This window comes from Chiloscyllium punctatum, chromosome 48, assembly GCF_047496795.1.
Source record: "Chiloscyllium punctatum isolate Juve2018m chromosome 48, sChiPun1.3, whole genome shotgun sequence".
Classification (NCBI taxonomy): Eukaryota; Metazoa; Chordata; class Chondrichthyes; order Orectolobiformes; family Hemiscylliidae; genus Chiloscyllium; species Chiloscyllium punctatum.
Genome location: NC_092786.1, coordinates 44,046,228 through 44,073,530, shown reverse-complemented (window position 1 = coordinate 44,073,530; position 27,303 = coordinate 44,046,228). Strand labels below are relative to the sequence as shown.

At 37.8% G+C, this 27,303-nt stretch overlaps 1 protein-coding gene across 3 annotated transcripts; it reads left to right on the top strand.

The window, feature by feature from the left end:
- The first annotated feature begins 70 nt into the window (after nt 1-70).
- scg3 (secretogranin III) lies at nt 71-26,810 on the top strand. 3 transcript variants are annotated; one of them, XM_072565089.1, is made up of 12 exons: nt 71-392; nt 1,359-1,411; nt 1,745-1,784; nt 2,285-2,503; nt 2,696-2,838; nt 3,611-3,733; nt 7,815-7,995; nt 11,878-11,994; nt 20,186-20,269; nt 20,393-20,503; nt 22,779-22,865; nt 25,397-26,810. In XM_072565089.1, the coding sequence occupies exons 1-12, from the start codon at nt 296-298 to the stop codon at nt 25,513-25,515; spliced, it is 1,374 nt and encodes a 457-aa protein (XP_072421190.1). In that variant the 5' UTR covers nt 71-295; the 3' UTR covers nt 25,516-26,810. The 3 variants fall into 3 exon arrangements, with proteins under 3 accessions (XP_072421190.1, XP_072421191.1, XP_072421189.1); XM_072565090.1 differs by having other exon boundaries at nt 80-392; nt 3,611-3,772; nt 26,408-26,810; XM_072565088.1 differs by having other exon boundaries at nt 81-392; nt 3,611-3,772.
- The last annotated feature ends 493 nt before the right edge of the window (nt 26,811-27,303 follow it).

Genomic DNA, 27,303 nt, shown 5'->3' with positions numbered 1-27,303 from the left:
ACCACTGGGATGAAATGGAAACATCTAATCGTTTGCTTTGGGGTTGTTGGGTTTTTTTTCTCTCCATGTCGGGTGACGCAGGTTGGCAGCGAGCTGACGCACAGGAGTGGATTTGCATGGAGTCCACCTCCTGAAAGCTGCCAGAGAGACGAGCTCCAGACTCCAGCCTCCACCATCTGCAGAACAGCGCCGCTCAGTCCAGAAGCCAGCGCCGCTCGGGCTGCGCTCTCCAAGGTGCTGAAACAGACGCCGAGTGCGCTCCTCGATCGGGAAAGGACTTTCTCCTCGCCCAAAGATGACTTTTAAATGTGCAGTGCTTGCAGTTTTTCTCCAGGCGTTTGCACTGGTGTCATACCAGATTCATGCATTCCCCACACCTGGAGGATTGAAAGGTAAGTCCAATTTCAGACGCATAAAATTAAAATCACATTCTCGCTCAACAATAGATTGGCCTATATTTATTATGCCATATGTTAAGACGAGAGTAGTTGAGCTTATTTTTTGTTTGGTTATTCGGTCAAGTATTGCTTCTAGTCAGCGTGGTTTGCGTTTTCCAGTTCTGGTAACCAGGCAGCTCTGATTCTGTTGCAGTACGGCTGTTGTGCGAGGGAGTTGCTGCAATTATTTCCGAATTATCAAATTTTTCGCGATATATGTCGTCAGACTGCTCCACCCGCTGTTGACTTGTGTGCTGCGATTACACTAAAATATCTTGAATTTATTAGAGTGTGTTACCGGCTCATAAATATTTCACACAAACTTACTAAATATTATTGGGAGGGGGGGGGGGGGGTTCCCGAGCTCTGGGAGAGAGGTAAATCGTGAATCTGGTTACTTTAGTTAAATTTCACTCTCACAAGTTGAGGTTCTAAATGAAAGGCTGTAATTTTAAAATAGGAATGTGCTTTAGTTCGTCAAGGCGAACAGGGGCCAATGGGTGCATTTCGGAATAAGGGCTTTGAAATCTTGATCTCAGAAAACAGTTGAAAATGGCTAAACTGTCCCCTGTCAAGTCCTGCTGACAAATGTGTATGCCTTCATCAATAATACTGTCACTGTTCAATCCCATAATGTGTAATAAAACTAACCGTCACACTTACTAATAACGCCGTAATAGGTCGTGGGAGGATTTCACACTCAAGATGGTCACAAATTGTCCTACAATTGGTAGGAATTTGCTTAAATCAGGTTCTTCAGCGTCAACGATCTCATCGTTTCAAATTAAGGTGAGATTCGGTGTAAACATAATGCTGATCGGTCGGTAACTAAGTCTTTGTAAGGTGTATGGAACATTCTGTGCATTGGAACATGTTTTTAACATTTCACAGATACAATCATGCATGTTTTATTCATTCCAGACAAAACTGAATACAATCGGGAATTATCAGCGGAAAGACCAGTAGAGGAACAGGTAAATGATTTCCAAATAGTAACGCTTTGTCTCAGAGATGAAACCTGATAAGTTGTTTCCTATTTTCGCTGAATTACTTTTTATTAGTTCATTGAACGTGTTCATAACCTGTTCCCCAGCTGTAGTGTTCCCTATTAAAATCTGATTGAAAAATGACTGCACTGCAATGCCTTATTTAATCGTCGTCCTTTCGAGACAATAAAGGACAAACAACATCTGGTGTATTCTCTCACCTCGGTCTCCATTTATTGGTTGTTTTCAAGTGGATTTGGGGCAAAACTACCAAGAAACCAATATTCAAATTCACTTTAGAAATGTTATTTTTTTCTTCAGATTGCTGAAGCCGGACGCACTAGTCAGTTGACAACTACAGGTATTTATTGGTATTTTTATTTACAAAGGCTGTACAAAGAGAAGCAGGCCACTCGGTCCAAATGCTGGTGTTTGTCACGCACTCAAACCGAATGATACAGCAGAAGTTCTCAATTAGGACCCCTCATTTTTTTGCGAAAATAACATGCCCACCCTTCCCCACCTCCAAGATTGCCCTACTTGATCCTTTAATACTGGCCTTTCTTTTCACCCTAGCAAAGGCAGCATTGTCTCTGATCCCTTATGAGCGCAATTCACCGGCACGCTATCTTTTAGTTTGCTTTTCACAAGTCTCTCTGTCCACCCAAATGTTGAGTCTCCCCTCCTAACCCCATTCTTCGTCCTTCGATTTAATCTCCCTCCTCTCTCTTTGTGAAAATGTGAGACATTAAAGGCGCTATCTGAATTCATTGCTATGCTTGTACCTTACATTCTTCGGATATCAAACGCCTGGGATTCCGCGGTTCCCTTTCACCTCATGTCGATTTAATGTCCTTCTAGAGAACCAGTCCCTGCAACAGAATGACTCGGCAGCGGATGACTTCCTCCTGCTCGAGTCCCTGGCCGAGAAAGAAAGGAGTCAGAAGAGAAACCATGCTCCAAAACCCCTTTTGAGTGGTTCATCACCTCCCTCTGCCAATACAGACTCAACCAAAAACAGAAGGCTAGCGGAGGACTACGGCGATTCCACCAAAAACGCAATGGATTACGAAAATGAAGGTCTTGTTAGTTTAGTTGAAATGGTTGTCTTCATTGTACCTATTGAGGGACACTTTCTTTCCTCGGGGCATTGGCCCATCTCTATGTTCACGGTGTTTGCATATTTTGGATCTACCATTATTGTGCATACGTTCTAAAATAAATGTTAAGCCTTTAGACATGATTGTAATCCAGTGACCTCTATCCTTATAGATGACCCCGATGGTCTTCATCAACTGGACGGGACACCTTTAACAGCGGAGGACATTGTCCAAAAAATTGCCAACAGGATTTATGAAGAAAACGATAGAGGGGTTTTTGACAGAATCGTTTCCAAACTCTTAAACCTGGGACTGGTAGGTGCCTGAACCCATAAAATCCAAAACGGATTTCCTATAATCAAACAAGAAAACAAATGTATTGTCTCGACATCATACAGGTAGTGACATGATGTGAATGGTGGATTAATACTGCATTGATTCGACTGAATGATTCAAAGCTTTTCTTCCGGATCATTGTAGGTTCCCTGGCAGCTAATTGGAACACCATAGGCGCCCCTGGAGTGGAGAACGAACAAATGCAATTATACTTAGTATAACAACTTGAGAAGACATGAAACACAGTCTGAATGCAAGCTTCGTGCTTATACAATTTAAACAATAAAATAGATACTGTGGAACAACTCCCTCCCTAACAGAGAGAGAAACAGAATTAACATTTCAGGTCGAATATAACTCTTTTTGCAACTCCAGGAAATGTGAACTGTTTCTGTCTCCACAGAGGTTCAAAGACCTGCTAAGTTTCTGCAGCACTTTGTTTCTTTTTATTTCCAACATTTCATTTTTAAGATTAGTCAGGGTGTCTGATTGCCATCCAAGAAAATGTGCCTGCCGAGTGAGAGTAGAATAAGACTCTCAATGGCCCAAGTACTGCTTAAATCTCATTGACCCTACAAATGAAGATGGCCCATTTGGCTGTAGCACTAGAAGATGTCCAGTGGCTGTGAAACTCTATGGCAAGAGCCAGTGCTTTTTTGGCAGGAGTTTGATCAGACAAAAGAGAAAATGAAACATCATTGATGCAGCTACTGTTTAAACCTAATCCGATGTTCAATCATTCCTGTTGCAGATAACAGAAAATCAGGCTTACAATCTGGAAGATGAAGTAGCAGCAGCTCTACAACAACTTATTACCAATGAAGCTCATAAGAATGAAGTGGAGGCTGGAAATATTGATTATCCAAGTATGAAGGTAGATGATGACTTGAATGAAAGAGAAGAGGAGAAAATGGCAAGTTCATTACAGTAAATTAAGAATTTGCTTTCCTTAACAGTAAACAGCTTCAATCTCAGTAATTATTTATACAGTAAATACAATTGTTGGAGTGTAATTTCCATCAAGGGGACCATTGTATTATATCCCCAAACTGAGCATGCTCTAGCAATATGCAGTCAGACAGGACAAACTTAAGTACATAATAAATAGGAGTAGGACTATACTACATGGTTACTCAAGCCTTCTCTCCATTCAATTATATCATGTTGTTTTGATTTTGAACTTAAGACTTTGCTGTCTATTCCCCATAATCATTAATTCTCTAAAGTTCAAAAATCTATTTCACTGAGCCTGATTTATATTCAATGATAAAGCCTCCATAGCTCTCTAGGGTAAAGACCTTAAGACATAGGAGCAGAAATTAGGCCATTCAGCACATCGAATCTGCTCCACCATTCAATCATGCCTGAGGAGTTTCTCAACCCCATTATCTCCATAACCCTTGATCCTCTTGACAATCAAGAACCTATCTATCACCGCCTCAAATACACTCCATGACCTGACCTCCAAAGTCTTCTGTGGCAGTGAATTCCATAGATTCCGCACTCTCAGCCTGAAGAAGTTCCTCCTTATCTCTGTTCTAAAAGGTATTCCCATTACACTAAGGCTATGCCCTTGGGTCCTAGTCTCTCCCACCAATGGAAGCATCTCCCCAAATCCACTCTGTCCTGGCCATTCAGTAAGTTTCAATTAGATCCCCCTTGTCCTTAGCAACTCCATTGAGTCTAGTCACAGAGTCCTCAAACATTTGTCATATGTTAAGCTTTTCATTCCTGGGACCATTCTCGTGAACATCCTCTGAACCTGCCCCAGGGTCAATACATTCTTCCTGAGATATTGGGCCCAAAACTGTGCACAATATCCTAAATGTGGTCTGACCAGAGCCTTATAGAGCCTCAGAAGTATATCCTTGCTTTTATATTCAAGTCCTCCCAAAACAATTGCCATCATTTGCCTTCCTCACTACTGACTCAATCTGCAGGTTTACTTTGAGAGAATCCTGGAAAATTCCAAAGATTCCCAAGCCTCTGGGAGAAGACATCCTCCCTATCTCCCAGTTAATCAGATGATTCCTTATTCTGAAACTATGTCCCCAATTATACATTTCCTCAGAAGTGTAATATTATTTCAGCATCTATCCTACCAAAGCCCCCATCATTCATTGGTTTCAAAGAGATTGCTCATTTTGCTAAACACCAATCACTATTGCTCATAAAATCAGAAATCACATGTCCACCAGGTTATAGTTGAACAGTTTATTTGAAATCACAAGCTTTCAGAGCACTGTTCCTTTGTCAGACTTCACCTGATGAAGGAACAGTGCTCCAAAAACCTTTGATTTCAAATAAACCTGTTGGATTATAACCTGGTATCTTGTGACTTCTGATCTTGTCCACCCCAGTCCAACACCAGACCTCACATTATTGCTCACAAGACAACTCCTTGATCTGCAGATGAAACACTGCTCTATTTGAAATATATTTGACTACTCATGGCTAAAATCATTTTAAAACCCTAGTTAAAGAATGGAAATGGCTTTTCCAATAATCTGAGTTTATCACTAAGTATTTCCCTATTGATCGTAAAATCCCAGGTCCATGCTGGGTTACATATTCTTGAACAGCATCAAGCTAAAGTTACTATAGTTGACCTTGACACTGTGTCAGGAAGGAGAACCATTCCCCAGTATTTTCAGTCCTGATTGCTAGATGCTGACTCATGTTGGATGTGCAAAAGGGCATGCTCATCTGTAATCTGCATGTAATTGAATAACAAAGTGACGTGGCACACAAGGGCCACATTGAGCTACTAGAGAATACAGTTAGTGCCCACAGAATCATACCCTTTTAAGGAGTTAATATGTTGAGAAGGTAAGGAGGAGAAAGCAAACTGAAGCAATTCATGAACTTGTAGCAGTGGGCAAAAGAGATTGTCATAAAAAATACTGCTGGGTTGTTGGCAACATATACAGAAATATCATTGTACATGTGATGTTCACTTCCAATGTGATAGAATGACAATACAAATGTGGAATCAGAAAGCACTGGTGATTTAATGTTTATCAAATATTTTTTAAGGAAATAATTCTCTTACAAGTGTGGAATGTATTATTAGTCACAAGACAAATGGCATCATCCCTCTTGAATTGGGCAATAAAGCACAGAGTTTCTCATTCATGGCTCCTTAGCAACTACACTGTGGTAATCATATCATCCTTACTGTCTGCTTAATTATTTTTATTATTTCTGGAACATAAGTAATAATTTACAATTTCAAAATGCCCACATTACTGTTACGTTTATGTGGAAGTTTTCCTTTGTTCATTAACGTCGCATAAAATGTAAGGTATCAGCCATAGCTCAGTGGGTAACACTCTCACCTCTAAGTCGGAGGGTGTTGCAATCAAGCCCTACTCAAGTAACTTGGACATACATTCCAGATTGCCTAAGGCAGCAGTGCACTATTGGTGCTGTTTTTCAAATGAAACATTAAACTGAGATCCAATCTGCCCTTTCAGATGTATGTACCAGATTCTATCATACTTTTTAAGAAGAGCAGTGAAGCTTCCTTGGTGGTTCTTTACCAACACCATTCAAGGAGATTATTCAGTAATGTAGGCTGTTTGTAAGACTTTAATGTGTGAAAATTGTCTTCCATATTTCTCTTCATCAGTGACCATGATTCAGGGGCAAAATATTTACTGTTAAGAATAATTGACAGTGACACAATCCTGAAAACAAGTTATTTTGTCTTCTTAATTGTCTTCTTAATTGTCTTCTTAATTAATTAGTCTTCTTAATTCTTCATTCTGCCTTTAGTGCAGTCTAAAGTGCAGTTCAACTACATTGTGGCACACTTCAACAATTAAGATATGGGTTCAGAATATGTCCATCAGTAGAACTTGTTCTTTCAGCCAAAGCACTGCAGCAAGTTGGTAAGGAGAGACCAAGTGCTCCCTCATCGAAATGCAGGAAATAGCCACACGTGTCCACAAGTTTCTTGATATACCTTCAGATGGAAGGGATTTCAAAACTTGCTGCCTTGCTCAATGCAAGGCAAACTATATCCAACAACTGAAAAAATACTTGTGCGATGCCCTATGTTTCGAAAGCAATATTAATTGAAATATGACCTATATTTATATGCTTAACATCATGTTGCACCCATCACTATTGCAGATATATAATTACTTTTTGATAATTATAAGAGTTATACTATCATATTTGAAAGAAAATAACCTGAAACTTTAGAGGTATTTCACACTTTTAAACTTCCTAAGCCATTTTTCAATTTATTACAGTGATTGAGGCAGTTTGTTTGTCTTGCGATGTTGCCAATTCACTTTTTAAACCATTCGCTAAAAGTTACCTAAGTAGAAATGACTTGATTCCTCTCTTCTGCATTTCTACCTTCAGTTCTTTTTCTGTCCAAACAGAGAGTCAGCCTTACTGTTGACCTGTTTTGATTAGATTAATTAATTAGATTGATTTGATTAGGTGAAGGCTCTTCAATGGGAAATGTTGATACCAACACATTTACTACCATTTCAAGATTAGTAGTGTGTAACATATTTACTTGCATGGATTTCACTACAAGAATGAAACAACACTGTGTAATCAACTATTCTGAGATCTCCATAAATAGCTCAATGAAATACCGGAGTAGGTTTCAACGTGGGGAAGCAACTTTTTTTAAAATACTATTTGTCTGTACTGTACTCCTTACCCAAATGCTTGCCTATCAGGCAAGCGATTGGGTAGCACAAGCAATTATTTCTACTTTTGAAGTGAAATTTGTGAATGTAATTTCCAAACACACCGCAGACCCTCTCCATTGGCCATTTGTTTACCTTGTGTTGTTAACTCCAAATGACCCCATCTCCACAGCTACAAATTTCTACCACTTTTTATGTGGTTCTTAATTTCACTGCTGAATAGTCTAGCTTTAATGAGCGTATGTTTATTGCTTCTTTTACTTCATTTCTTGCATTTCATAGAAGATCAAAAATCTTAAGAAGAATGAAGAGGACCTTGTGAAAGGAGGTGATGGTACTCCAGGCAACAGCCGGGTCTCAACCAATAACATGAATCAACGAAGCAGTGCACTTGCTGCTGATGACCTGAGTGATCTTCAGTATTTCCCAAACTTCTACAACCTGCTGAAGAGTTTGAACACAGGTAATTCAGATTTTGGGATAGATCTAGTTGTGGAAATAGCAGTGCTTGCTATTGAGAGTAACATGTAACTTCCAGTGACTGCTTCTTCACAATTAAATGGGTGAAGCAGGGTGTTACTGTCCAGGGCACCATTACTTCTCCAAAAACTGCATGAGAATGATGTCTTACCAAAAGCCTTGCTATTGAAATATTTGGAATGATATTAAGTTGTTGCACTTTGCTGTTATATACACATTAATTTCACCTGAAAGCTTGCTCATTTCACAGTAATGCTAATTTTTTAGTCTTTCATTATACTGACGTGTAATTTTCATTATCAAATGTTAATCATCCTTGCATGACTGAATTTGCTTTTGCACATTTTTCAATAACTTAATTTCATGCCAGTTATGTGAAATTAGACTTTCAGAGAATAATGTTCATTTGTGATCAGTTGAAACATTTAACAGAGAAGTGTATTTGTAGTTTTGAAATTTAATGGCATACTTCCCCTTAAGTACTACCAAAAACCTGCTACAGAAAATTAACCTTTACAAGGGTGAAGTTTCATTCTTTTATATTTTAACTATTTTTGGAGACATTAAAAATGATTTTGCTTTTTTGCTTTTTCTCATTTATCTCTCTTTAATCTTTCTTTAGCTTTCTATACCTGACTTAATGTTGAATTAAATATTCTATCTGATACTCTCTAGTTCAGATTCTGTGCTGCACTTTAACAGTACTTTAATCTGATTTGGTTAATCAAATGCACAGTGGCTGGCTGTTCATACATTACTTCCAGAGGTGCCATGCTTTTGTCTGACAGGAACTAGCAATAATAACATCTGTAGAAAATCTATGGGCAAATGCCAAGAGGGAAAAAGGACTGGCGCCATTCATTCACTGCTAACCACAGAATCTGGCCCATTATATAGTCTCAGAAAATAAATTATTACTTCAATAATTAATATGGTCGGATATTATTGTCAGATTGTTGTGTAGCTACTCACCAAAGCTAATTGGCAATGAAAACCATCCTAAATATGGAAAATAGTAGAAATGGCACATTTGATGAAGAAATTTAACAATCCATCCCTTTACAGCAATGAAGCCTTGCATCAATATAGTCACTTGAAAATGGTAAACCTGTTTAGCTACATGCTATGAATGAATTTTTGTAGCAAAAAATTGCAATTGATATATATGAGCCAACAGTTTTCTGTTCCACATCATCCGAGGTGCATTAGCCACGTTATTCAGAATAAAAAGTAAGATGTGAACACATGAATTAGGAGTAGGAATGAGCACTTATGTCAAACCTCCTCTATCTTCAATACGATCATGGCTAATGTAATTACTCCACATTCCCATCAAACTTTGATGCACACACATGAACCCACCACTTTGCATATCAAGAATCTATCAATGTCTGCCTTACAAAAATTCAAAGACTTCTCTTCCACCATTTTTTCATGGAGTCTTCAAAGATGCATGACCCTCTGAGAAAAAAATTCTCTTCCTCTCTGTCTGAAATGGGTTACTCCTCACTTTTAAACTGTGTTCTCTTAGTTCATGATGCTCCCACAAGTGGAAACAGCCTTTCCACATCAACCTTGTCAAAACCCCTTTTATCTTTTATGTTCCAATCAAATTGGGAGGCAATGACTCATTAATATTATCACAAATCTATTCATCCAGAAACTCAGCTTATGTTCTCAGAACCCATATTCAATCCTGACATGGCTGATGATAGAATTTGAATTAAGGTCTAAAGTTAACCACAAAATAATTGCCAAACATTGGGAAAAACCCATCTGGTTCATTAATGTCTACCATCCTTACCTGGCCTCCATGTGACCACAGACTCACAGCAACGTGGTTGATTCTTAACTTTCCTCTGGGTAATTAGATGCTGGTCTAGCCAGAGAAACTCAGATTCTGAGTGAATCTTTTAAAAATGCCTGTTAGTCTTCTAAACTTAAACAGATACAAGCCTAAACTGTCTAACCTTTCATTTCAAGTCAACACACACATTCCAGATATTGATCTAATAAACCTTCTTTGAATTGCTCTTAATGCTTCCTTCCTTAAATAAGGAGACCAATACTCTGGTTGTGGTCTTATCAATGCCCATTATGACTGAATCTTGACCATTTGCATTTTGTTTTCCTTACAATAAACACTAATATTCTATCAGCCCTCTTAATTAACTGCTGAACCTACATTGTAAGTCTTTAGAATCTTAGAAAATAGGAGCATGAGTAGCTTTTTTTAAATTCAAGCCTGCTCTACCATTCATTATGATCATGGCTGTTCAACCAGCTCATTAGTCTGTTCCTGCTTTTCACCCATATCCTTTGATTCCTTTAGTTCTGAGTCCACTTTGTGATTCATGCACAAGGACACCTAGGTTCCTATATACAGTGTATATATCTGAGTCTGCAATATCTTACCATTTAGATACTGCTTCCTTTTTTATTTTTCCTTCCAAAATAGTTAATTGCACATTTTCCCATATTATACTCCATTTGGCAGGACTTTTACCATTCAATTGATCTATCTCCATATCCTTTTGTAGCTTTCTTATGTCCTCTTCACAAATTCCTAACCTACCTACCTTTGTGTCATCAGCAACTCTAGTAACCATACCTTCGTCCCATCATTCAAGTCATTTTTATAAATTTTAACCAGTTTGTTTCCCTGCACTGATCAGTGTGGCACACCGATTGTTATATTAACCCAATCAGAAAATGACTCATTTATGCTGATTCTCAGTGTCCTATTCATTTGCCAGGCATGTTAGGTGAGCAGGAGACTGGAAGAACACAGCAAGTCAGGCAGCATCAGCGGTGGAGATGTTGACATCTTGGGTGTAACCCTTCTTGGGGGTGGGGGTGGGTGTAAGGGGAGCTGCAAATAAAGGGGGTGATGGGAACAGGGTGGTGAAGTGGGGATAGGTGAAGATGGGTAGAGGGTACTGACCTGGTTGGTCAATGAGAGGAATGAATCTGGTAGGTGGCTGGGAGGAGTGCAAGGGAGGGGGAGGGGCTGGGAAGGAAGTCGGGGAAAGGGAAGGGAGGTTATTTAAAATATGAGAACTCGATGTTGATTCCACTGGGCTGCCGAGGCAGAGGATGAGGTGTTGTCCCCGCGATTTGTGGTGTGCTTCATTGTGGCAATGGAGGAGGCCAAGGATGGTCATGTTGGAAAGGGAGTGGGTGAGATGTTCGGTGAATCATTCCCCAAGTTTACATTTGATTTCCCCGATCTATTATGTTACCCCCTACGTAACAATTTTCTGCAATAACCTTTGATGTTGCCCATTATCAAAGGTTTTCTGAAAATCTAAGTACATTACATCCACTGATTTCCCCTTTATCCAGAGCGCATGCTTTTTTAAAAAAAGAACTCCAAAAGAATTGGTTTAACATGAGTTCCCTCTTGCAAAAACCTGATGGATTATCTGAAACATTTCTGAGTGTCTTGCCATAACATCTTTACTAACAGCTCTTAACATTTTCATTATGACTGATTTAAGCTGACTAGCCTATAGTTCCCAACTTTCTGTTCTCCTCTCTTTTTTGAATAAATGAATTATGTTCTCTAATTTGTATCCTAATGAAACTTCCTACAAATCCAAGGGAGGTTGAGAAATTAAAACCAATGCATCAAATAGCTCACTTCTTTTAAGATTCTAGGATGAAATCAATCAGGATCTGGGGACTTGTTAACCTACAGGAAAATAAGTGACAAAAGCAAACTTGTTGCTTCAATCAGACCATCCCTTTGCTGGCTTAAATATTGAGATGTGCCTGTTAATTCATCATTATGTCTCTGGATTTGTGGAAAACTGATGCTGTATACAAGTTTTAGATAACACATCAGATTATCTTCTGTTAACAGAACAAGATGCAAAGGAGAAAGAAACACTAATAACCATAATGAAGACGTTAATTGATTTTGTGAAGATGATGGTGAAATATGGAACAATCACGCCTGAAGAAGGTGTTACATACTTGGGTGAGGATGCATTTACTGATCAAATATGAACCGTACCTTTCACTGTGACAGCGATGTGGTTCCTGTAAACGTTGCATGGATAAACAAATACGTAGACAGCATTCCACCTATTGGTTTGTGTTCAATTTTTTTTTGAAGTTCAGGTATTAATTTCAGGCAATTTCTTCTTAAAGATTTTTAGGCATTAAATAGACTTACATTGTTAATAGTGTAGAATTGGTTCAAAGCAGTGGACTCAATCAGCTGAGTGGACCTTTCTCATTTTCATGCATTTATAAATCACACAACACCAGGTTATAGTCCAACAGGTTTATTTGGAAGCACTAGCTTTCAAAGTGCTGCTTCTTTATTAGGTGGTTCAACCACCTGATGAAGCAGCAGTGTTTCGACAGCTCGTGCTTCTAAATAAACCTGTTGGACTATAACCTGGTGTTGCGTGATTTTTAACTTTGTCCACCCCAGTCCAACACCGGCTCCTTCAAATCACGTATTTATGTTCGTGACCTCTACGGTTTATATCCAGCTGGTGTTTTAATGAACAGTGCACTAGCTCCATTTTGGTAGTGAGGTTATGAAGCTAGATATAGAGAGCTGATACTATTTCTAAATCATTTTTAAAAAAGCAAAAGAACTGTGAATGTTGGAAATCAGAAACAAAAGCAGAAATTGCTGGAAACACTGAAAAAATATCAGTTCTGAAGAAGGGTCACTGGATCCAAAATGTTAATTCTGATCTGTCTCCACAGATCTGTTGAATTTTTCCAGCAATGTCTGATTTTGTGATATATGGATATACTTCTTGTTATATCAGAATTCCAGAAATATGTTCTAAATCATGCAGGTAGAGAGTTAGATTATATTTCTAAATTATATTATGCATGTTTAGACAAGAGTTTCAGAAGATCATCTGCAGATAAAGAGTGATGAACACCTGTAATAATTGACAAAAGTAGGATGGTAGAAGGCAAAACCTTAGATTCACTCAAGATGCAGTTAGATGACATGATGAGGAAGTGAAGGAGATTTTTAAGGATAACCAGGTTAGGAGTGACAGAATGGCTTCCCACATTTTTACTCAATTTAACTCACCCTATAAGCTCATAAGCAAACGAGTTAAAATCAGAATAGTATTCTTTTATGTGGTGCTTTTAAGTTGGTAAAACAAATTGCGCAAGAGGAGATGCAAAGTTAAAGTTTAAAAGCACAAATCATCAAGTATGGTATAGCTGTTCAAATTTAAGTTTTAACTGCTTAGAGATTGCAGAAGGAATTAACTAGTAAGGGAGATAAAGTGAAGATTTATGAATCCTGGTAAAAATGAAGTTACTATAACAAACAAAGCAGTAAGTATTCAACTAAATGTCACAGTGAATAAAAGTGTTTGACTCTGTACATTTGCATCAGAAGCTTGTACGAGAAGCTTTTTTAGAATAGGGCCAAGTTCTCAGAAACACTCAATCATAACAAAACTGTTAAAATAGAGAAATGAAAGCACTATGATGAAGAGAAATAGATCAGGGCAAAGGGTGAGAGAGGAATTGCCTATCAGTTGATGATTTTTTTTTGTGTCTTAGTTGTGTGAGAGAAGTGTTAGAAAAACATTCCCAGTTACAAGATTGGTATTCCAGTCTTGACTAGACCTCAGCTTCAGGTGCAGTAAAGTTAAGAGTGGTCCAGAATAAAAGAAACCGTTTGAATTAAAACATCTCAGATGTCTAGAAATGGAAGAAAATGTAGTTGAGGTCAGACAAGAGTAGAGCTGTGAATTCTTGACAGAAAAGAAATACTAAGTGTAGCAACAACAGAAAGGAAGTCAGTAGCCTTTGAATAGATTTGTAAGAAATATAAATAAAACATGTCTGAAAAATTGGAAGTAGTACAAGTTTTTTTAAATGCTTTTATAACAAAAAGCTCAAATTATAGTGATTTAGGACTGGAGGCATGTTTCTGTGATGAATATAGACTAAAATGATTTGTTAAGAGGATTGAGTTGGATGGTTAGTTGCCAAGGTCATTGACATGAAACTGAAACAAAATGTGAGCGAGAACAGGGAATTTAAAAAAGGTCAGAGAATCAGCCATCAAATGCAGTACAAATCGAGTAATTTAAGATGAAATTAGATAGCAATAAATGCAGTTTTCAATCAGTAACGTCTGGTGTCAGGTGCTGTCCAAGTCTAAAATGTACAAAAATGTAAATGCTTCACCGTAGTTCCAGAAGTATCTAATATCAATAACAGTGATGTTGTAAGGTCTCTGCCAATAAAAAGTCACAGATAAAACCAAGACTGTCAGAATTAATGTCTGTTTCTATAATCTTGGGAAAGTATTAACACTGGTACATGACCTGAATATTAGATTGAAGAACTATGCTACATTTGGTAACATTTTAGTTTTCAAATTGAGTATTACTTATTCTAGTGCAAGGCTTCCCAAACCGGATAGTGACTACTGGAACCCCAGTGTTGTTATAAGACAAGAGTGTGGGTTGAGGAACTCCGCAGCAGCAATGAATATTGTGGAGCTTAGGCAGCACACTAAGAGCTGGAAAGCTTATTTAAGTTGATGTATTTTCTAATGGTGGGTATGGTCTAATGGACAGATGTTCGTGGCTTTATTGCTGCTGCTGCAACAATAGTGTGAAAAGATTGGTGTAGCTTTTTATATAAACTCTGCATTTTAAACACTGCCTATAGGTTCAACCTACCACTCAACAGACAGATGTCTGCACCATCCCAAACAATCAAGCTCAATGACTGTCATATTGCCCAAATTTTAACGCTGGGTTCACATGACACGGGGCAAGTAAACAAAGCTACAACATTTGGAAAGTTTGAGAAGCACTGGTTTAGTGCGACTAAGTTTACTTTTGTTCATGTGGGCAATGGTTTTATTTCACAAAATCACAGAAGTGTTAAGATGTAGAGGAAGTCCATTCAACCCATTGTGTCTTGAATGCCTTAACTGAGCCCAACTCCCCCACATTTCCAGGCAATGCATTCCATGCCATTTGTGAGACATCTTGTCAGAGACAAATAAAGACAGAAGATGCTGGAAATACTCATCAGATCAGGCAGAATTGGTGCTGAGAGACACAGTCGATGTTGCAGATTGATCGTCTTTCATCAACACAAGGCATGATGAAAGAATGACTCTGCTTTTCTCATTGCCAAAAGGATGAGGTTAGGTGGATTGGCCGTGGGAAATGTGGGGTTATGAGAATGGCGTGGATTTGGGCGAGATGTTCTTCAGACGGTTGGTGTGGACTGAATGGCCTGCTTCCACACTATAGGGATTCTTTACAGAAGAATGTTTATTTATGAACAATTTCTAAAAATTGAATTGTATCGACATATGTTGATAAATTTTTGATGGCTATGATACCAATAGAACTGCTTGCTGTTTCTCATTGTGATGTAGGAAAAGGAACTTTGGTCTTTTAAAACAGGAAACCAATATGTGTGGATGTTTGGAACTAATCCACGATAGGGTAATTTTGCACCAACTCTGGACAAGGAAAGTTTGGAGAACTGAATGATCGTTTCTAGATTTTGCCTTTCTTCTGCTCTTATACAGAAAGGATGTCATTATTATGATAGCGAAAAATAGATTGTGGGTATTTGACACCTTAAGGAATCAATTTATATCATCTATAATATTAGATTCTAGGCCCAGCACTATACCACTCTGTTAAGGATCCAGTATATAATATGACCAAAGGCACTTTGAAATATTACAGCAAGAGCTATTGATTACTGTTTCTTTTCTCACCTCAATCTACGTGCTTTAAGTTAGAGCTATTTTCTAACTATTCTAACATATTAGAAACGACAGTTCTTAGAAAAGAAGAAAATCATGCTTGATAAAATCGTCATGTCAGCCGTTGAAAGATTGGCAGATTGAATTCCTCAGTTGCAATTTATGCCACCCACCATTTCATTTCCTGTCAGTCACCATCTTGAAACTGCATGCTTAGGATAAGCAATCACTCCCTTGAAATGCTTTCTCAATGTAACTCAGTCATTTGAAAGTATCAAGGCAAATCTCTGGTAAGTATGATTACAGTAATAAAATGCTGCACAGCTAGAAGTCAACTGTAATATTAAAGTGCGTGTAGCACTTGAAGGTGATAGAGAGGAGCCAACAATCGGCATATGATATAATTCATAAGTCTAGCATGGCTCCGATATTTTATTTGCAAAACAATAGTGTGACAATGCTCACAAAGGGAATACCAGGAACTTACTGCATTGAATCCTACAAAGAGGGTCGCTATGTTATATATAAAGAATTCATCGAAGCTGCGATTTCTTCACCATTAAATTCAATAAATTAACAGCATATCACTTTGAAATTCACCGACACATCACAAGGGCATACAGGAGCACAATGGTGCCACTGGTAAATATAGAGCACACTTACTTTACTGGAAAACATATCAAGTGCATATTAAATATTAATTTTGTTGATGGGAAAGCTTTGCAGTTGAACTTTTAAAATGGAGCACTTTAATAGACCTGTCTTTATCATTACTTACAAAGAGTAGTGTTTTTAACTGTATGTTTTCATTTGCAATGCTGTCCATGATTTATAGACTTATTTACTGAAAGACATTAAAAGTAGAAATGCACATATTGTCTTTAAGAATCAGTCCAGTGACTGTTTTCATTTTTAGTATTAGTTAATTTAACCTATAGTTAATAAGGAGATTATAATGAACTTAGTCCTGAGCATCGATGCAGTATAAATGTTGATTTCAGTCAGATTACAATGGTACCATTACTGAACTGGAGTACTATGGTTTTGAGGTTCATCCCAGAGGCTTGAGCTCATAATTGTACTGACACACTAATGCAGCACCAGCTTTGATGATATTCTTCAGAAAGACATTCAATTGAAGTCCTACGCACCATGTGTCTGTTCTGTTGAACATTAAGTATCATATGGCATTGCTCGTCTGGTTAACTTTCATTTCTCACCTTATATTGTAGACCTTACACTACAAGACACAAATTAATTGTAGGTTACTCCAACTCAGTGATGTTCAGGAATATTGCAGTGTACAAACTAATTGCTACATTTATTCTATAACACATTTCACTACTCTTCAAAGTTACTGACTGAGCCTTTTAAAAATGTGGATTGAGTTTCAGGATATCAACAATTAGGTGCCGCACAGGGAAGAGATTAAGGATTGTGTAATTCTAGAAAAAGCAACAAATTCAGTTAAAAATTGGTTAGAAAACATGAAAAAATAAAAGGGCAATTTCACACAGTGATTAGAAATGGTTAAAAATGCTCATTAGTATTTTCTGCTGAAGATCCCTTCTACTCACATTGAGTAAAGACATAGTTCCTCATGTTGGTCTTAAATGGCTAACTTCATAGAATTATGAGTCTCACAGCAGATTGATCCAGCCTGTTTCCAGTGAGTAAGGAACCTGAAATGAGGACTCACTAGGCATGAAACTAAATGGAAGGAAGTTAGTATGGAGCAGAAGAAACTTTGCCTTTTCACAAGGGGTTGTTGAGTTGTCAAATACACAATTGATGTTAATGACTGAGCCAGGCTCTATGTTAACACTTAAGAATAGAATAGAAAAGATGATATTGAAACACAGCCGAAATGCTCAAATGAAAGATAAGTCCAAATGCAAACTATTTGGACAAAGAGGCAATTTCTGTACTGCAATGTCAATTTATTTCTATACAAATGATGTCTTTTGAGACAGTTCTGCATAATATGATAAGGCATTATATAAATGCAAGTCTCTCCTTAATTGTTCATCATGCACTTGCATAACATTTGTGCTCAGTGATGGGACTTTATCTATTTTTCAAGTTTCTCAGGTTAGTTTTTGTTGCTCCAAAGTGTCCGATGTTATTGTTGGAGAATGGAACACTTTCTATTTTGTGCAACAAGTACCAGATTAAACACAACCGATCTTGACAGAGGACAGTTTATATCAATAAATCATTTTCATTTACACATTTGCAAAGAAGTGTCTCTAGCCTGAACACAAATACACATGATAGCATTTTGCCATCTGTCACACAAATTACTGTCTTACCATTCTGAGTGAAGTAGCCAATTTAGTGCCAATTGGTGCATATTTGTGGTAGTTTTGTATTGTGGACCCACTTGTGTTAGAAACTTGATTAATGTGGCTGAAACGTGCATCATAAGAATACAAGAAAATCCAGGATAAGGTCATTTGGTCCTTCAAACCCTTCTCCCTTGCACACTAGCTCTCATCATGGAATCTAGATTTTTAAAATAACCATAATTTTTGCTTTGTAATTTATTTCAAACATTTAGCATTCCAAGCTAAATAATAACCTTTAGAACACTTACAGCTAGATGGTTAACATGAATCTGAAATGGGTTTGATCAGAGGTGAAAGAATGACAGTTTTTAACACCTCCTCTGTCTTTGTGCATCTCTGCCCATAGTTAATAGACTCCTGTAACATGATACAACAGGCCATTGAATTGGAAAAAATTAAGTTGTTTGTTGCAAGGTACATAATTCTTCAAAGAACAATTCTATTTTATTTTCTGACCATGAACAAAATCATAAACCTTTATAACATTATAACATATTAAGCCAGTATACAGATTTACTGAATCATATTTTAAATAGCAACCTAATATTGAGCTAAATTAAATATCATACATTTTCCAAAAGAGAGTTTTTAAAAATATTCAAGTAAAGCTTCAGCTCAAATCACAAAGTGTCAATGTCTCCACTGAAATGAATAGACAGTTCAGCAAATAGTACCAGTGCAAAGGATTTTGATTGAAAAAAATGGAACACAAACACTAGAAATCTTTTGAAACCTACATTGTAGTGAGGGGACAAAATTAGTTATCATCAAGTATTCCAAAAACATGTACTCAGATATTTCAAAAATTGAGCAAGGCCAATGAGGAGAACTACAAAGACTGAATGCTCACATTTCTCCAAGGGACACTAGTTGCTATGGGAACTAAAGTCACAGCATTGTATGATTCTACAAGAATCAGCAGATAAATACCTCAGTTGCTTGGATACTGAGCCTTTATTTATGTCCAGACTGTATGTCTATTTAGAATTCAGTAGTGCTGAGCAACTTATGTGATTCAGTTGTTATCAGGTCCCTAAGTGGATTATTTTGAAAGAGTAGCTTTAATTTCAATTTGGAGCAAATGTCATTTATGCTGGCAGTTTCTAAATTAAACTGATGTATTCCTGTCATTAACCCCAAGGTGAATAGTGAGGTGTTAAGATGAAGCTGAATAGCTGTGTAACCATCCTATTTGCTAGTCTACAGCTGCGAATTAGTTATTATAATTAATTGTATTCACATTCGAATTAGATTGTGTTACTTATAGTAAGTTAAATGTGAATCCTTTTAACATAAACTAAACACTAGAAAATTGTTGCTCATCATACAAATAAATACATCACCTTTCTTTAGAGCTAGGAGGTATATCTTTGGGCTGGGGAGAAGGAGGTGAGGCAAAGAGTGCTGAAATAGACACTGATATTTGAGGTCTGGGACGTTGGAATTCTCTCACTGTCTGGAGACTTGAACATCTGTTGGGGAAAGGACATCAATGTAATCTGTTATTTGGAGAAGCTTGTCTGCTACTTAATTAGTGCATCCGAGGCTAGAGAATAAGTCCTCACTTTGAACACATTTGGATATTAATCTCGAGATCGGAATGTCCATCTGAATCAGCTTAGTAATGGGGGAGGGGAAAAGGGTCTTGTGGCACTGTGGTAATGTTCCCTATCTCGAGCCCAGGTTTAAGTCTTGCATGCCCCAAAAATGTGCCATTACATGTTTGAGCAGGTTGATGAAAAATGAGTTGTCAGGGGAAGGCTAAGCTATTAATTTCTGAAGGCTTGAGCAAGGTGACATCTAAATCGAATGATAAAGGAACACAACTATTCAGTTGACTGAATTTACCTGTGGTATATAATGTTTTATTTTACATATTACTTGAGGGATACAAGGACTTTGTGTGTTTGAGGGACAGAAGGGAAAAGAAGATTTGAAAAAGGCTGCTTTTTGACTAGATACAAAATAATCATCACCCATCCCTAGCTGCGACCGGATTCTCTACTACTGTATGTTTATAGAATGTTTGAAAACACTCTGATTCACTTTGTATTTTTGTCAAAATTAACTCTGTTTTTCTGCAGAAAATCTCGATGCAATGATAGCTGTGCAAACAAAGACAAAGCTTAGTAAAGCCAAGGCTTATCCTATGAGTAAGGAATCAGCAGGTAACATTCAGATCTAAATGCACATATTTTAAAGAATTGAAATGAGTATATTGGCTCACAGGAGTGTAACTTCTGTACAAATAGCACATCTTACTTAATTAAGGATTGATTGTTTTTTTGCAGATTGGAGTGAAGACATAGACAGCACCAAGAGTGAATTTGGAAAGCTGCAGAAAGAGTCTGCAAGTTCTGAGGACTCCACAAAAGAAGTAGAAAAAACCGAAAATTCTAAAGGTGCAAATTTTCCTTTGAACTAGAGGTGACTTTCTCTTCGCAGCGACCGAATAAGTGAGAACAATTGTCCTTATGCCCATTAAAATCCTCTACAGAGAAACAATTCAAGGAGCTTGCAAGCAGCTCGTTGTCATAGAATTTTGCTGAGAACAAGATGAATAGAGTTTATATATATATATATAAACTTCTTTTTCCCTGGAAATTAAAGGGCCGAAATAAAAATCCTGAAAATACAAAAGATCAGTCAGCATCAGAACTAGGGCAGATGATCTCTATTTAAAACATCAGCTAATTTATAATGGGAGGTGCTTTCTAGCATTTTTTAAAATTTCAGATTTTGTGCCAATTTATCCCAGCCAGTATGGAGCGATTACCTAAGGGCACGCATGACAACATTTCTTTTACAGAAAACAAGGAATGTTTCAAAATAACGTTGGAGTGGCTCAGTGGTTAGCACTGCTGCCCCACAGCACCAGGGACCTGGGTTCGATTCCACCCTTGGGTGACTGTATGGAGTTTTCACATTTTCCCCTTGTCTTGCGTGGGTTTCCTCCAGGTGTTCCAGTTTCCTCCCACAATCCAAAGTTGTGCAGGTTAGGTGAATTGGCCACGCTAAATTCTCCATAGTGTTCAGGGATGTGTAGGTTAGGTTTCTTATTTAGGGGAAATGAAGAAGAGGGTCTGGATGGGTTGCCCTTCAGTGCACTTGTTGAACCAAATGGTCCATTTCCAAGCTGTAGAGATTCTATGATTTTAAAAAACGCATGCACAAAAAAATCATCATTTAAGCATCACCATTTCTTGTCAATGTTTATCTAATCATAAGATGAATATTAAACATTCTCTAACAGATTGTGGGGAAACTGGTTGTGTTTCAAATGATAATTTTTATTATCACTACTTTTGGATGTGAAGCAACTCTCCCTGCATATTTATTTGAGGCTGCTGTTTTTGTATGACTACTGTAAGTAGCCAACAAGCAAAAATGCTCATTTTAATCCTGACTTGGAATTCTGCTTATGGCTGATCCAAGTCCCAGTCCTGTTGGCTGAACTCCATTTAATCCCTGAGGAGTTACCAGCTGCTCAATGAACAAGATCAGTTCTATTGCAGTCACAGAAAAGTCACTGCAGTTGTTTAGGAAATGTTTGAGGACAAAATGACATTCCCAGCATACTGTCCATCGGAACCACGTTATACATTGGAAAATGTGGAACAGAACATTTCAGCGTTGATCAATGAAAAACAGGCAGGATAATTTAAAAGTAGCTGGAATCACAATGTTAAAGATAATTTGTTAGTCTTACACCAGCAATCCATTAGGACATTGCTGCTTTACATTACATATTTAATTTAGTCTCTTCTAAAATCAAAATAGAAAATGTGGTTCTGTACATTAATGCATCCATTCATGATCCACTTCACTGTGGAATGATGACAGAGATGGGTCCCTCGATTTTCATTGCTGTCCAGTGTGTTACAAAGTAAAAACCACGAGAACTGCGGATGCTGGGAATCAGAAACAAAAAAGAAATGGCTGGAAAAGCTCAGCTGGTCTGGCAGCATCTATGGAGAGAGAATGGAGTTAGCCTTTCGAGTACAATTACCCTTCTTCCGAACTATGACACTTTGATGTTCTGAAGAAGGGCCACTGGACTTGAAACATTAACTCCAATTTCTCTCCACAGATGCTGCCAGACCTGCTGAGTTTTTCCAGCCATTTCTGTTTTTATTACAAAGTAAGATCATCTCAGCCTTCAGCCTGAAAATGAAGTTTTTTTAAAAAAAAATTGGACATACAGGTATATAGATTGAAACTGCAGATACGATTTATCAATCCAATTTTTTTTTCCTTTTCATATGTAAAGTGTTTGTGGCATTATATAGATATTTGCTAATCAACTCATTCAGAGATGTTATTACACTTTGCTCCATAACTATTTATGAGTATTTCGACAAAGAATACTGAAATACTGGTTGGAATGAAACTCGTTGCACCCAATTCCATTTCCCCATTAGTTCAAGCCCAGTATTAACGTTCTGCCACTACAGAGCACAAGAAATGCCATGTTGGTTAATAGGTAAAAGAACAGCTGAAGGAGCAGTCTCACTTATACTGTTTGCACAACATGTGGTATTTGCCATGTATTGTTTTATATGAACTGCATCATGAGATTTTACAAATGCACAAACCTTTCACTTTTAAACACGAGTCACGGCACATAATTCTTGTTACTCAGCAACAACGGCTTTTTTTTCCCTCCTTGGTCAACAGATTTTGACAAAACTGAATCTTATTTATCAGCAATCAGAAAGAATATTGAATGGTTGAAGAAACACAATAAGCAAGGAAATGGAGAAGGTATGTTTGATAGTCTTGGACAACAAACACAGTTTCAGTAGTTAAATATTAAAAAGATCACACTGTCTAATTTATCTGCATGTAAATAACACAATCTCTTTCCTTTTTAAGACTGACAGTAATTTACATTTTTTTTAAAAATAACTCATTGATAGAAAGGACTCCATTTTATTATGTTTAATTCCAAATATGGAAAAATAGATTCACAACTGATTTTGTACTGGATATGATGTACTGGGCATATAATAAAATTGCATTTTTGATTAGTTCCTATCAGAAGGAAAGGCAATGCCCTGATGGTATTACCATTAGAAGATCCAGGAAATTTTCTGGAAACCATTGTTCAAAACTTGCCATGGCAGATAATGGAATTTGAATTCAATCAAAAAATACTAGAATTAATCCATTTAATTATGGGCAAGAAACCATTGTTGATTGTTGTTTTTAAAAAAACCCATCTGGTCGACCAACATCCTTTTTAGGGAAGAAAATCTGCCATCCTTACCTGGTCTGGCCTACATATGACTTTGGACCCACAGCAATGTGGTTGGTTCTTAACTGCCCTCTGGGCAATTAGGGATGGGCAATAAATACTGGCCTAGCCAGTGATGCCACATCCTGTGAATGAATTAAAAGAGCATCATACTCACCTTTGATTACAGTGGGATTAATTATTTCAGTTTAACCACACTCCACAGATAAAATAAGCCTTGCAAATAGAAAATGTGAAAGAATTTCACTCTATCTAACAAGCTTCTAATTGTAATCTGCATGACCCCTCAATGTGTTCTAATTGAGGGCCAGCTTCAGGTATTTTTAAATAACTTTAATGGTTAATCACATTTCATATTTAAAGGTCACATGTCAGCCAACATATCAATAAGGCAGCTGTGTAAGGTAAGCCACAGCTGGTTTGCAATTATTTAGACCCAACTATAGAGAATGCAAGTGTGTGCCTTATTCTTTCATGGGCATTGCTGGCTAAGCCAATTATTTATTGCCCATCCCTAATTGTGCAGAGGGCAGTTAAGAGTCAGCCACATTGCTGTGGGCCTGCAGTTGGACATAGGCTAGACCAGGAAAGGAAGGCAGATTTCTTTCATTAAAGGACAGGGCAGATGGACTTTTATAACAATAGTTACTCATTATTGGACTAGCTTTTAAATCCAGTTTTATTGAATTTGAATTTCACCAGTTTTGAATCATATCCCCAGAACTTTACCCTGGGTCTCTGGATAACTGCTCTAGAGGCGTCACCACTATGCCATTGTCTCCCCAGATGAGAGTTGGGTATAAACATTTCTTCATGAGGGTGTGTATAACTTAACATCTTCACAAGTCCTGTGTATTCTCCATCTAGACCAGGGGTCAGCAACCTTAATTTTTTAAAAAAAGCTCCTTTTGTTAAAGTCAAAAAGAATTATCTTGAACCATAATGCTGTTACACAATTGTTAATAATAATGAAAAAGACCGACACATTTCAAAAACACTTTTTTTTAAAACAAGAAGTTAATTGAATAGAAGTTTTATCAACATTGTACTCATGATTATTTGGATGTTATCATTGACCAGAAATATAACTGAACAAACCATTTAAATACTTTGGCTACAAAGAAGATCAGAGGCTAGGAACTATGTCAAAAAGTGTGGTCTGGAAAAGCACAGCCAGTCAGGCAGCATCTGAGGAGCAGGAGAGTTGACGGTTCAAGCATAAGCTCTTCAGCAGGAAGCTCTCCTACTTGAAACATTGGCTCTCCTGCTCCTCGGATGCTGCCTGACTGACTGCGCTTTTCCAGTACCTCACCTTTTGACTCATACCTTCAACATCTGCAGTCCCAGCTGGGAATGATGTGTCTATTAACTTACCTCCTGACATCCCAAAGCCTCTCAGGATTTGCTAGCATTTGAACGCAAGTCGAACAGCATTCAAGAAGCTTGACAGAAATCTAGGACAAAGCAGCTTGCCTGACTGGCAGCTCACCCATCACTTACAACATTCACCCCTCTGCCGCTCAAGCAGTAGTAGCACTGCATACCATCCATAAGGTGCACTGTGACAACCCACCGCTCCTACCACAGTATTTTCCAAACCTGCTAGCTTGATTATTTAGGAGGTTAAGGACTAGGAATAAATTGGGAGCACCTACACCTTCAAAGTCATACAATGTTTTGTCTTAGAATTAAATTGCTTGTCCTTCACTGCCACAGGGTCAAGATCCTGGAAGTCATTCCCAAACAGCACTTTTGCTCTATCTACACTGCATGCATTGTAACCTTTCAAGAAGGTTGCTCACTACTACTATCCAAAGGGCAGTTAGGGAATGGACAATAAATAACTAGTGATGCCTACATTCCATCATGAACAACTTAAAAAATAATTCAAAACAAGCCATTTAATTATCATTAAAACTGGTTCAAAGTCAGGGACTGCTTAAGCAACATGCAACTTTGAAGTCATAGATTGCAGATCCCTGGTCGAGACCATTGTGTGAACATACAGCTAAAATGGGCTTTATATAATTTATTATAGAATATGACCTTCAGAAGCTGCGTGACATCATTGATCAACAAGTTGACACCTATATCCAGAAAGGAATCCTGGAGAAGGCAGAAGGAGATGTAATCAAACGTATTTACAAAAGCCTGTGACATTCTCTAATGCAAGAGGGAAGCGTCCTGATTGTCAAATCCTTCAAAAATGGCCAGCAATGCCACTTTTCTGAATTCTAGTTCACATTAGGCTGTGTTTAATAGATTTCTTTTCCTTGGCTATTCTGCAACATCAAACAGATTCTAACCAAAATAGGGGAACAAAGTCAATACAAATCGAAGATAAAAGGGAATGATTTTATGGGTGCCAGTGGAGAAACTATGTTGTCAGGCAGGGAAGCTAGAAAGAATGCTGCATTGGCTGTTCCCTCAATGCTGCTCCCTGCTGGAAGCACAGATCCTTCTGATCACCTGAGCCGACTTCTCTTTCCCCATTTCGGAATAGAGACTGCTGAATGTGCAATATGGCCATTGCACGCGGTGAAGCTTTCAAATCTTTTAAACATCCATCTTCAACACGAGGGACTGTAGCAGCAATTAAAGCTCAATTACAACAAGTTAAGTGTAAAGTTTACTGACAATCTTTAAAGCAACGTCCACAGCCTCTGATGCATGCCCAGATTTGTCAGTGACTGATTATCACATAAATGCAAGCCTTGGTTGATTTACAGTAAAGTCAATTTATACATTCTGGGTTTCCTTTCTATCTAATTTATTTTGAACTTAAAATCCCTGAAAACAATCACTTGCAATGACAATTTATATGGTTGAACTTTAACTCACACCCTCAAGAAAGTTAGTTTTAATTTTATTCAACTTTAGCTAATGGCAGTAGATTTATGAAATATACAAAAGTTTGCTGGAAGTGTTGTTAATTCTTATAAGGCTCCCAATTTGTTTTGTTCTTTCTGTTGGAATGGTTTGTACAGAATAGCTTGGTTAGTATATATTAGTTTAGAAATTTATGCTGGCTTTTTCTTCTGCCCAACAGAATGATGACTAAAACAGATTTTGAGGGACGCATGAGTGGAAACATTACTCTGAACAGTATTTCTACAAACTAGTTCTCATGTTCTTGTATCTCCATTTGTTTAATCACAATAAATGGTCCTCTAAAATAATGTGTAGAGAATCATGGGGAGTAGGGGGAGGGTTTGGTGGAGAAGTGCATCAAGTCCAGTATCACTTGAATGAAGAATGTTGCAGTTGATTACCTGAATGAATTGCGTGCAAAACCTTGTGTCCTTTGTACATGTAAATGGGACCCATTCACATGTTGTCAGTAAAGCGCAGAAAAGTACTTTGTTCAAGTGTAAATATTTGTTACACCTCGTGTAAAAAAAATTAAATTGTTTTGAGTTTTCTTTACAAACTTAAAGTATCTTGGAACAATACCGATCAGTGCTGGCATCTCAACTGTTTATAATCTAGACCAAAGACTTGGATGAAAGGATGAAATGTATGGTAGCCAAATTTGCTGATAACACCAAGAATAGAAAGGCAGCATTTTATTTGAATGGAAAAGGTCTGCAGAACTCTGTGGTTCAGAGAAAGCTCTGAGTGCTAGCATATAGTGAAGAAGGTGTTTGGTATGCTTTCCTTTATTGGTCAGAGTATTGAGTACAGGAGTTGGGAGGTCATGTTGTGGCTGTACAGGACATTGGTTAGGCCACTGTTGGAATATTGCATGCAAGGAGGAGAAAGTGAGGACTGCAGATGCTGGAGATCAGAGCTGAAAAATGTGTTAATGAAAAAACACAGCAGGTCAGGCAGCATCCAAGGAGCAGGAGAATCGACGTTTCGGGCATAAGCCCTTCTTCAAGAATAAGGATGGTGTGCCAAGCAGGCTAAGATAAAATGTAGAGAGGAGGGACTTGGGGGAGAGGC

Excerpts from the sequence above, each read along its gene's own strand:
- scg3 (XM_072565088.1), top strand. The coding sequence starts at position 296 with ATGACTTTTAAATGTGCAGTGCTTGCAGTTTTTCTCCAGGCGTTTGCA. Across the intron at positions 20,504-22,778 it reads AAAAACCGAAAATTCTAAAG|ATTTTGACAAAACTGAATCT; the intron begins GTGCAAATTTTC and ends CTTGGTCAACAG. Across the intron at positions 22,866-25,396 it reads TAAGCAAGGAAATGGAGAAG|AATATGACCTTCAGAAGCTG; the intron begins GTATGTTTGATA and ends AATTTATTATAG.